Source organism: Triticum aestivum, chromosome 4A (assembly GCF_018294505.1).
Source record: "Triticum aestivum cultivar Chinese Spring chromosome 4A, IWGSC CS RefSeq v2.1, whole genome shotgun sequence".
Taxonomy (NCBI): Eukaryota; Viridiplantae; Streptophyta; class Magnoliopsida; order Poales; family Poaceae; genus Triticum; species Triticum aestivum.
Window position 1 is genome coordinate 736,452,188 of NC_057803.1, and position 12,621 is coordinate 736,464,808.

A 12,621-nucleotide genomic window follows, 5' to 3' on the forward strand; every position below is an offset into this window, starting at 1 on the left:
CGCAACATCTATTTATCTGAGTACCATGCGCCGGTCCCTCGGCCCACTGACTGAGGCCCAAGTTACAAGTCGTTGCACTCCCCCCTCCTTAAGCAACAGCTTGACCTCAAGTTGTAGGAAGTTCTGTCAGAGCACTAGACCACTCCCAGGTTGCCATGGACAGTGGTAGTCCTGACCATGCGATCTTGTACTGCTTGCGTGTAAGCCCTCCGACGCGCACCCACCGTGACGCCAGAACTTGCGCGGGCTTGGACGATGTTGTCAGTTGCTGCGCGTACTGCAGCTCTTCGGTTGCGCCACCATCACCAGGTGGTGCGGCCGGCTTGAGCAAGGAAACGTGCACCACCGGGTGTATCTTGCTTGTTGCTGGTAACTGAAGACGATAAGCGACATCGCCAATTCGCTCCAAGACCTGAAATGGACCAAAGTATTTGAAACCCAGTTTGTGGTTAGTGCGAGGAGCCACCGACTGTTGCATATATGGTTGAAGTTTCAGATATTCCCAATCGCCCGGTTGAAACACCCGCTCAGAGCGATGCTTGTCTTCCTGAGTTTTCATGCGCTGTTGAGCACGTTGAAGTTGATCACGTATAAGTGCAGTCATTGCATTTCTCTCTGACAACCAACTGGTAAGATCTGTAGGTGTGTCTGATTGGAGATTTCCAACGCCCAGATGCCTTGGTTCATAACCGTAGAGAACCTTGAAGGGTGTATGTCCATGGGAAGAATGAAAATTTGTATTGTACCAGTATTCAGCCTGTGAGATCCACTGTGCCCATTTTTTGGGTGCCGAATGCACCATGCACCTTAAAAATGTCTCCACACATTGATTTAACTTCTCTGTTTGGCCATCAGTTTCAGGGTGGTTTGCAGTGCTCATGTTCATCTTGGTGTCAGTAAGTTTGCACAACTCCTGCCACACATTGCTAGTGAACAATGGATCTCTGTCAGTTATGAGAACTTTAGGTAATCCATGTAACTTATACACATTGTCCAAATATGCTTGTGCAACAGAGAGTGCAGTAAAGGGATGACAGAGTGGTATGAAATGACCATATTTGCTGAATTTATCTATGACAACCAAGATTGTGTCATAGTTTTTGCTTTTGGGAAGACCGCTGATGAAATCCATACTAACCATATTCCAAGCTTCTTTAGGTATGGAAAGAGGACTAAGCAAACCTGGTTTCTTTATGTGCTCTGACTTAGCTTGGTGATAGATAGAACATGACTTGACAAACTGTTCCACTAATTGTTTGAGAGCAGGCCAGGAGAATAATGCTTTCACTCTCTGATATGTGCCTTGCACCCCAGAATGTCCACCAATGCCACTAGAGTGCAGCGAGAGCAGAATTGCTTGCTGTGCTTCTTTGTTTTCTCCCAACCAAACTCTCCCCTTGTGCCTGATAATTCCTTGCTACAGGGAAAAACCCTTGTTATTATTGCCGGTCACACTTAATTCAGTGAGCAATTCTTTTGCTTGAGGGTCTGTCAAGTAACCTTCAGCTACTACTTCCAACCACTGAGGTGTGCAGTAAGACAAGGAGCATAGTGCAGTTTGTGTTTCCACTCTGGAGAGAGCATCGGCAGCACCATTTTCCAACCCTTTTTTGTACACCACACTGTATTTTAGGCCCATAAGCTTTAACAGTGCTTTCTGTTGAATGTGATTGGAAATTTTTTGGTCCTGAAAGTGTATCAGACTGCGATGATCAGTGCTTATAGTAAAGTGATCATGTTGCAGATAGGATTTCCATTTTCCCACTGCTAACAAAATTGCCAAACACTCCTTCTCATAAGTGGACAGGCCCTGTGCTTTGGGTCCTAGGGCTTTACTGAGGTATGCAATAGGATGTCCTTGCTGCATCAAGACTGCTCCAATCCCCACATTACTAGCATCTGTCTCTATTGTGAATGGTTTATTGAAATCGGGCAATGCTAACACTGGAGCAGTGACCAATGCAGTCTGCAGTTGCTGAAAAGCTGCTTGATTAGTGGGTGTCCACACAAACACAGTATTTTTCTTGAGTAAGTCTGTCAAGCTTTTACTAATGATGCCATAGTTCTTGATGAACTTTCTCTAATATCCCGTGAGCCCCAGAAATCCTCTCACTTGTTTGACAGTAGTGGGAACAGGCCAGTCCTTTACTGCTTGCACTTTAGCAGGATCTGTACTTACTCCATCCTTGCTAATAACATGGCCCAAGTATTCTAACTTCTGCTGAGCAAAAGAACACTTACTCATCTTTACATAGAGCTGGTTAGCAGCTAACAGGTCGAATACTTCCTTAAGATGGTTGAGGTGTTCCTTGAATGTAGCACTGAATCCATAAAACAGAGCACACTTTTCCTGAGTAAGGGAGCTAACACAGTATTCATCCCAGTCTGAAAAGTAGCAGGTCCTTCAGTCACTCCAAAAGGAATAACTTTAAATTCATATAACCCATTGTGCACTTTAAAAGCAGTTTTATGCTCCTCTCCTTCCACCAATCGAATTTGGTGGTATCCTTCTCTCAAATCCAACTTGGTGAACCACATAGCACCAGCTAACTCATCCAATAACTCATCCACGACAGGCATGGGGTACTTATGTTTCACAGTGATTGCATTCAAGTGACGATAATCAACGCAGAAACGCCAGGTACCATCCTTTTTCCTGACTAGTAACACATGAGAAGCAAATGCACTGGAACTTAATTGAATAATACCCTGTTGTAGCATAGTAGCTATTTGTTTCTCTATTTCATTTTTTTGGATTGGGTTATATCTGTAGGGTTTGACATTGACAGGCACAGCCCCAGGCAACAAAGGAATTTTGTGATCAAAACTTCTGTGTGGAGGTAGAGATGTAGGTTCTGAGAACAATTCCTTGTGTTCAGCAAGCAGTTTCTGTACTTCTTCAGGCACAATTTCTGACTGAGGTATAGTGTCAGATATGTGATAGAGCTGAATAATGTGATCCACAGCATCAGTTTGCAGTAAACCTTTTAGTTCGTGTGCTGACATTTGTTTGCAATCAGTTGTAGTTTCCAGAATTCCTGTCAGTGTTACTTCTGTGTTCCTGTAACTGAATTTCATGATTTTCTTGCGCCAGTCCACCCATATGGGACTCATGGTCTCCAACCAACTCATTCCCAGAATTATGTCATAGTTATCCAGTGGTAATGCTTTCAGAGATGTAGTAAAGCTAGTACCCTGACACCACCATTGAAGTCCCAAAACTTGTTTAGAGCAGGTTAATAAGCCACCACCGGCTACCCTAACTGAAGCTGGATTGAGCTGTTCGACAGGGCACTACAGTTTCTCCACTAACTTCTCACTGATGAAGTTATTTGAGCTACCAGAGTCAATCAAAATAAGCAGGTGAGTTTTCCCTATCATGCCCTGCAACTTGATACTCTCTTTGCAAGAAGTTCCACTAACTGCTTGTAGAGATAACTTCATTACTGTTTCTTCTGTCTCAGACGCAGTATCAGTGTCTGCTATTACTTGTGCCTCATCCAATTGCTCTGGAAGTTGTAGTGCTGATAATAACTCCTCCATAACATGTATTTGAATTGATGTGGGACACTTGTGACCTGGTCCAAATTTCTCTCCACATTTGAAGCACTCCCCTCTGGCCTTTCTCTGAGCCCTAAGATTATCAAATTTCTCATAGAATTTCCCTTTCTCTGTTATTTTTTGATCTCCAGGAGCTGACCCAAGTAATCCTTGATGCACATACTGCTTGTTCCTTTGCTTGTAGTCTAGTTTGACTACTGGTCGACTAGTATCTTCAGCTAGCAATGCCTCTTGTGTTTGTGCACAAGCAAATGCCACATCCACCGTAACTGGGTGCTGCAATTTTACTGCTACCCGTATTTCTTGTTTCAGTCCTTCCATAAACCGATTCACAAAAAATGTCTCATCATATGTAGGATTGTACATAAGTATCTTATGCATATACTCCTCAAAACAGTGAGCATAATCATCCACTGAACCTTCCTGTCGCAAGGCAAAGAACACATCCATTAACCTGGAATACTTGTTTCTATTGAACTTGGCGAACACTGCAACACACAGCTGAGGCCAGGAGTCAATTGTGTGCATAGCTTCATATGTCTGCAACCAGAGAGCCGCGTTTCCTTGAAAATGCATCTTAGCAAAATCAACCCACAAATTTGCTTGGACAGAGTACACCCTGAAGTATTTATCGCATTGCTGCTTCCACCACTTGGGGTTGTCACCATCAAATTTGGGAAAATCAGATCGAGGAATGCGGGGACTGAATCTCGAATGGGAACACGGTGCTGCTGAATTTGTCGACACTCCGTGCTCATCAAGTTCATCAGAAAATTCCTCATAGGCTGGAAAATGACTGCTGGAATGCTCACCCTGTCCTTGGACCGATCAAATGTTGTGTTGTACCCGCATCTCAACACCTGCCAGATTTTCCTCATGAGCGACACTTCCACCCTCAACCCCCCTGCACGCTGCTGTGGTTGCGGCAGAGTAGATGGTGTGATCTGCGCCTGCTCCTGGGACGCGAAGCGCTTGAGGACACCAGTGAGGGAGCGCTTCATCTCATCCACCGCTGCATCCAGCCCGTTGTTGGCGATGAGAAGCCGACCCATCATTGCCTCCGTACGGTCAAGCGACGCGGTGGTGGTCTGTGCGAGCGCATCAAACGCCTTCGTCGAGGACGACACATAGCCGTCGACGGCGGTGCGCAGCTCCCCGATCCCCTTGGCGTTGTGTGCCCCTGCCTCTGAAACGGCCTTGCTCTGCGCGATGGTCGCCTGAATCAGCTGTTGCATCTCCGCGAGTGTCATCTCTGCTGCCGCCATGCGTGCAGAGAGCGTCGGCTTGTCGGATTTCTTCGCCGTGGTTACCGCCGGTTGTCCCCACCCAACTCAGGCAGATCGAATCACCGGAAAAAAAATTCGCGGATCTGACGAGGCTCTAGATACCAAATGCTACAATACAGATAGCATTCTCTGCCATGGCGAGGGTGTGGTTCGTAGATTCTCAGGGTTCGAAGAGAATTACAGAGAGGATTACAAAGAGAAGAAGGCTTGGAGAAGAAGAAGCTAAGGGATAAGATCTCGATTGGCTACAATCTTTTTCTGCCCCACACCTACACATGCAACGTCTATTTATCTGAGTACGATGGGCCGGTCCCTCGGCCCACGGACTGAGGCCCAAGTTACAAGTCGTTGCATGACGGGCCGGGGCCATCTCTTGTTAACATGTATTTATACAGAGTGTGTAGTGCACATGCTTCCTCCATGTATATAGGATCTGAACCGTCTCCCCGGGCCTGCGTGCCCACGTCATGGGGCATATATATGTAAACACTGATGTATTGTATCATTGTGTCAATCAATAGAGAAATTCTACTCTCCAACTTGGTATTAGACGTCTCCAGGCAGCCGCCATGTCGGAGCAGCACTCATCTTCCTCCTCCGCGGCGATCCTCTCCTCCACCTCGTCGCCCCTCTTCTCCTCTGCGGCGCCTTCCTCGGCCATCCCTGGTACATCCACTTCTCCCTCGCTCACTTTCGGCACTACACCCACAAACCCTAGCGCTACTGCACCTGCCTCCTCCCAATTCGCCCCTCTCTTCAAATCCCCTGCGCCGCCGCCACCACTGGCCCCTCCGGCGAAACACCCCATCCTCAACGTCGACATCACCAACCATCTCAAGTTTCTTCTCAACCTCGCGGAAGACAACTATCACAAGTGGAAATCGTTCTTCCTTATGGTCCTGATCCGCTATGGTGTCTAGTACCTCATCGAGCATCCACCTCCACCAAATGCCGACGACCCGTATCGTGAGCTCAACGCCCACGTCACCCTTGCCATGTACGCCACCCTCTCCGATCAGATCGTTGACCACGTAATCGGTGCCACCACCACCTTCAATCTATGGACTCGGATCAAGAACTACTTCCTCGCAAATCGCGCGGCTCAGTACATGCTGCTCAATCGCCAATACCGCAACCTCAAACAGGGAGATCTCTCCGTGGACGAATATGCGCGCCGCATGAAAATGCTCACCGCGGGTCTTGCTGACATCAATCACACGGTCACCGAGGTGGATCTCACCACGCAGTTCCTCCACGGCATCGACGGTCGTCTCGACACCATCCGGGTCGTGCTCGGGGAGATGGTTCCCCTCCCCCCATTCGAGACCGTCTTCTCGCGCCTGAAGCTCACCGAGGAGAACCTCACTCAGCGCACCGCCGAGGCCCCGGCCACAGTCCTTGCCGTCCATGGGCTCGGCGGCCCGTCCGGCTCCAGCAGCGGCGCGGGCTCCACTTCTCGCCCGGGCGATCGGGTGGATCACTCTCAGGATCGGGCGGATCGCGCCCCTGGGCGTGACTACACCAGTCGCGGTGACGGTGGTGACCGCGGTGGCGATCGCGGTGGTGACCGCGGACGCGGGCGCGGCGGACAACACGGTTGTGGCGGCTCGTCTTCCGCGCCGTTCAACCCTTACAAGGGTTCTTCGCCCTGTAAGGCATGGCCATCCCTCCACCGCGCCCTGGCTGGGTGCTACCGAACGCAGCTGGTGTACTCGGTCCCCGTCCGGGATCACATGCTCAGGCGTACCCGATGCAGTACGCGCCCTACGCCGCGCCCTCTCCGTACCAGCAGCCTTCGTGGGATCACATGGCGCTCCTCCACGCCGCCTACAGCAACCAGGGCTTCAACAACACCGCTCCCTCCAACGAGTGGTACCTAGACATCGGCGCCTCCAACCACGTCATCGGCAACCCTGGTAACCTCACCCGCTTGAATTCTTCTCTACAGCGTAAATTCTCTAGCATTGTAGTAGGCAATGGCCACCATCTACCCATTCATGCCACCGGATCCACCTCTCTCCCTCCCCACAATTTTCAACTCCGCGATATCCTTTTCTCTCCCTCCGTCTCCACTAGCCTTATCTCCGTTCGTCAATTCACAAAAGATAATTTTTGCTTCATTGAATTTTACCCGTTTGGCTTTCTTGTGAAGGATCTTCGCACACGGAGGGTAATCCTGATCTCCGCTAGCTCCGGCGACCTCTACCCATTCTTCGGCACCAACACGACGCGGTGCACTGCTCTCTCCGCCACGACCGCCGACGGTGATGTGTGGCACCGTCGCCTCGGCCACCCAAGCAAACAAGCATTTCACTCCATTTCTAGCACTTTTTCTTTCCCATGTAATAAGCCATATACTGGCCCTTGTACTGCATGCCAACTAGGGCAGCAACCTAGACTTCCTTTTTCATCTTCTTCTAGCCGCACTTATGCACCATTTGAGCTTATCCACTGTGATTTATGGACCTCGCCGGTTGTGAGTTTCTCCGGCTATGAATACTACTTGATTGTTCTCGACGATTACTCTCACTTCTCCTGGTCCTTTCCCCTACGGCGAAAATCGGACACGTCCCTCACCCTCGAACGTTTCTTTGCTCATGTGCGCACACAATACAACGTCGTCATCAAAGCCATCCAATGTGACAATGGTGGTGAGTTCATCAACTCATCCCTCCGCTCCTTCTTCTCTACCCACGGCGTGTCCTACCGATTCTCGTGTCCTCATGCATCCTCCCAAAATGGCAAGGCTGAACGCCTCCTACGTACTACCAATGATGTCGTGCGGACCCTCATTTTTCAAGCCAACCTTACTCCCCCGTTTTGGGTTGAGGCCCTCCACACAACTACTTATCTCCTAAACCGTCGTCCCTCCCGTGCCATTCATGGATCCACACCCTACTCTCGTCTCCACGGTGTTCACCCCTCCTACGATCATCTTCGTGTCTTCGGATGTCTATGCTTTCCAAACCTATACGCCACCTCCTCTCACAAACTTGCCCCTCGGTCTACCCGGTGCGTCTTTCTAGGCTACCCACTTGAGCACAAAGGTTACCGGTGTTACGATTTGGATTCTCGCCGTGTCATCGTTTCTCGCCACGTCTCTTTTGATGAATCCATCTTTCCTTATGTGCCTCCCACACCGTCGACCACCCAGCCCCTTGCCACAGCCAATCCCACGAACCGACTCCAGCTGCAGCTGCCCAGCCCCGATCCCGACGCACCACCTGGCCTCCCTCACTCGTGCGCATCTCCACCAACCGGCGCCCCACCAATCCCGTCGCCCCAACCATCGCCCCACCAATCCCCCCGCTCCACACGCACCGCCAGCCCCACCGAATCGTCCTCGTCTTCCGGGCCATCCCAACCTGCGGGTTCCCCCCACACTCCTCCCGATTCGCCACCCCACGGGCCCAGTCGATCCGCCTCGGATCACGCCTCCACCTCGCCTGCCGCGCCCCTGACTGAATCTCCTCCGGATCCCGCGCCCCGCTCCGGTCCCAGTAGTTCTGTCTCCACCTACCAAACGCCGCCACGTCCCCCTCTGCATGCAATACCAATCCCGCCTCCTGTTAACTCACATAAATTCGCACCCGCGCCAAATCGGGTTTCTGCCAGCCAAAGCGCCTTTTTCTCACCACCACCACAACACCTATCATCTCACCCATCCCTGCCACCTATCGCTCCGCCCTCAAAGACCCAAATTGGCTACATGCAATGCAAGATGAATTTACTGCTTTAATCAAGAATTCGACGTGGTCTTTGGTTCCCAAACCTGCAGGTGTTAACGTGGTCACGGGCAAGTGGATATATCGCCACAAGTTTCATTCTGACGGCTCCTTGGCGCAGTACAAAGCTCGGTGGGTCGTTCGAGGATTCACTCAACAGGCCGGCGTGGATTATGATGAGACATTCAGTCCGGTCGTGAAACCTTCCACCATTCGCGTGGTTCTCAGCATTGCCACATCTTGCTCCTGGCCGATCCATCAACTCGATGTCAAGAACGCATTTCTTCATGGCGAGCTCAAAGAGACTGTTTACTGTGCTCAACCATCCGGCTTCATCGACCCCTCTCATCCGGATCATGTTTGCCTCCTTCGTAAGTCCCTTTACGGCTTGAAACAAGCCCCCCGCACGTGGTTTCATCGCTTCAAGTCATTCTTGCTCTCCCGTGGTTTTCACGCTTCTCGCAGTGACTCTTCCCTCTTCATTTTGTCCCACGGGTCTTCCATTGCATATCTTCTCGTGTACGTTGGTGACATTATTCTTACTGCCAGTACATCTCACGTCCTACACTCCATCATTGCCTCTCTTAAGGCGGAATTCTCCATGACCGACCTAGGTGAGTTGCATCACTTCCTCGGCATTAATGTAACTCCCAACACCTCTGGTTTGTTCTTATGCCAACAACAATACACCCTCGAGATCCTAGACCGTGCCAACATGCTCAATTGCAAATCCGTCTCCACTCCTATAGACACCACTGCAAAACTTTCCGCTACCGACGGCCGCGTTCTTTCAAACCCCACCACTTACCGGAGTCTTGCTGGCGCTTTGCAATATCTCACCCTTACCCGGCCCGACATCTCCTACGCGGTTCAACAGATTTGCCTCTTCATGCATCAACCACGGGACAGTCACATGCAGCTCATCAAGCGTGTTCTTCGCTATCTACGGGGCACCACTCACTACGGCTTGCAACTCTACAAGTCTACCTCCCTTGATCTCGTGACTTACACATACGCTAATTGGGCCGGCTGCCCTGATACGCGTCGATCCACGTCGGGGTTCTGTGTTTTCTTGGGCAACAGTCTGGTCTCGTGCTCGTCCAAACGACAACCGACCGTCTCTCGATCGAGTGCCGAGGCGGAATACCGTGGCGTTGCCAACTGTGTGGCCGAGTCCTGTTGGGTCCGCCAGCTTCTCCACGAGCTCAAGCGGCCACCCTCTCGTGCCACCATCGTCTATTGTGACAACATCAGTGCCTCCTACCTCTCCTCTAATCCGGTTCAGCACCAGCGCACTAAACATGTTGAGATTGATCTCCACTTCGTTCGAGATCGTGTGGCACTCGGTGAAGTTCGTGTTCTCCATGTCCCCTCCAGCTCTCAGTTTGCGGACTTGTTCACCAAGGGGCTTCCATCGCCGATCTTCACCGAGTTTCGCTCCAGCTTGAACGTCCTCCCACACGGCGTTCCATCTGAGGGGGGGGGGGGGGGTGTTAACATGTATTTATACAGAGTGTGTAGTGCGCATGCTTCCTCCATGTATATAGGATCTGAACCGTCTCCCCGGGCCTGCGTGCCCACGTCATGGGGCATATATATGTAAACACTGATGTATTGTATCATTGTGTCAATCAATAGAGCAAGTCTACTCTCCAACTTCTCTTCTATGTCCGTGTGGCTGTGTGGTGCTGACGACATCCCTTCTCCACCCCCATGTTGCCGCTATATATATATATATATATATATATATATATATATATATATATATATATTTCCTACATGACGTTCGCCTCATAACACTACAACCGATCGGTCGCAGATTAGCCTCACAGAGTTGCAGCAGTGTGCGCATGTGCGCACCATGGGCATTACAAAATGCTTTTCATCCCCGCAGAGGCGTGCAGCTCACCTGCCGAGCCCGAGCCGGCCCGCCGGCCAGTCGACAGGCGCACCTGACCCCGTCCGGCCTGTCCCTCCCGCCGGACACACCGCCACATGCACGCAGCTAGCACGCTCCTCCATCCCTCCCTCCATCCATCGACGATGGAGCCACCCCACCCGCTTAATCAATCATTCGCCATTAATCTCCATCGACCGTCGACACACAACTTTGTCACCCACGCACAGTTAATTAATTGGGAGCGCACCTACACTCTCTGTCCACTGTACATCTCCGTCGCCATCCTGCAACCCCCCTCCTGTAGCTAGCTAGCCGCATCATTTCTCGATCTCTCCTCCTCCTTGTGTCAGTGTCACTCTCCTACCTCCACCATAGCCGCTACCTCTATCTAGCTATAAAGGCCGGACCATTGTGTGCCATGTGAGACCCCTCTTCCTCGTCGTCCTCCTCCTATCTCTCTTGCTTTCGAGCTCTGCTCAGCTTCTTGATTCGGCCGATCCATCCAAGTAGAGGGACCGGTATAATGGGGTTCCCGGCGGTGTACTCGGAGATGCCGAGGCTGCTGCTGAACCTGCTCTTCCTGCTCGGCCACCTGCGCCGCCTCTCCTCCTGGCTGCTCCGCCTCGTCGGCGCCGGCGTCGACGACGACCTCTGCTTCGACTACTCGGACGCCCCCGACTTCGCCCACTTCGCCGACCACCACCACCAGCACCACCAGGAGCAATACCAGCAGCGCGACCACGGCCACGGCCTGGAGGAGCTGGAGGAGCACTCCCCGGCCGTGCGCTTCGACGCGCTCCCGTCCGACGGCGACGACGGCACGACGCCGCTGCTGCCGGAGGGCTGCGCGGTGTGCCTTGGCGACTTCCACGGCGCCGCACGGGTGCGCCGGCCGCGCGGGTGCCGCCACGTCTTCCACCGCGGATGCCTGGACCGCTGGGCCGCGCACGGCCACCGCACCTGCCCGCTCTGCCGGGCTTCGCTCCTCCCGCCGGCGCCGGCGCCTCTGAGTCCCGTCCTCCTGCCCATGCCGCTGCCGGCGTCGTGATTGGCGCTGGGCAAGCTCGTTCGGGGTGCTGTTTGCATATATGTTCGGCGACTATTCTTGCGGCGGCATCCTGCGGAGAGGATTCCGAATTCGTCGCTTCTGGTTGGGCTTTTATGCAAAAACAAGCTCAACCGGCGAGAAGGGCCAAGGAGGCCATGCGGGAGGGGGCGTCGAAATATTTTCCGATAGCCCCTCGCCAGGAGAAATTATCACAAGACAATCCCCATGGGAGGGGATTAGTTCCTGGTTTGAGCTTTGGTTTAGTTTGGCTTTGGACTCGAATGGATTTGGTGTCCGGTGCAAAATCCATATACCAAGAAAGAAGAAAAGGAGAACATATGTATGTACATCAGACTTGATTAGATTAGTGGAAGTAAATAGAGTGGTGAATCCGAATATATGCACGGCTTTTGCTCTGTTTGCTTTTCTTTTCCTTTTTATTCTTGTTATAATATTTCATAGGACCAGCATTTTCCATCTTTACTTATACTACTACTTCGCGAGGGGGTTGAAGATACCACCTGGTTTTTTGCTACATGTTTTGTGTGTTACACGCTCTATTTGAAATGCATTGGATCCGGACTACCTTAAATTATCCCCTATGGTAGCATCTATAGAAACTCTGAAATCTGAAATCATTATATGGTTGCTGCGTGCCTATGCGAATTTTGTTCTTGTACATAAAAGAACGGAAGCACTAAAAATCACCTCCGATTTTTAGGCATAGCAAATCTGAGGTTTTTCATGACAACTGGCGTGATGTTCGCAAATTTAGTGCGTAAGCGTGGCAATTTCCTGACAAAAAAAAACTAAGCCGGATTTCCCATGCTCACCAACTAAACTTGCCATCTTTGAAGAACATAATTTGCCATGATAAAAAAAATTGACGTCAAATTTGTAGTAGAGTCCTGAAAGAATTCCCTGGCAAATATGTACTTTGCAGTAGGATTACTCCGTTTGTGAGAAGGTCAGTTTTATTCAATAATGTAGCCATTACATCATCTGGTATGTAAGGATAATAACTTCTGTTTACGCGGCAAATGTGTTGAGGACTTCGATATTACATTATTCAGATGTTCTATAGAACTGAATGCAACCAAA

The 12,621-nt window shown here is 51.0% G+C and overlaps 1 protein-coding gene across 1 annotated transcript; it reads left to right on the forward strand.

The window, feature by feature from the left end:
* The first annotated feature begins 10,664 nt into the window (after positions 1-10,664).
* On the forward strand, positions 10,665-12,115 carry LOC123083486 (brassinosteroid-responsive RING protein 1). The gene has a single exon (XM_044505521.1). The coding sequence runs from the start codon at positions 10,996-10,998 to the stop codon at positions 11,518-11,520; it is 525 nt and encodes a 174-aa protein (XP_044361456.1). The 5' UTR covers positions 10,665-10,995; the 3' UTR covers positions 11,521-12,115.
* The last annotated feature ends 506 nt before the right edge of the window (positions 12,116-12,621 follow it).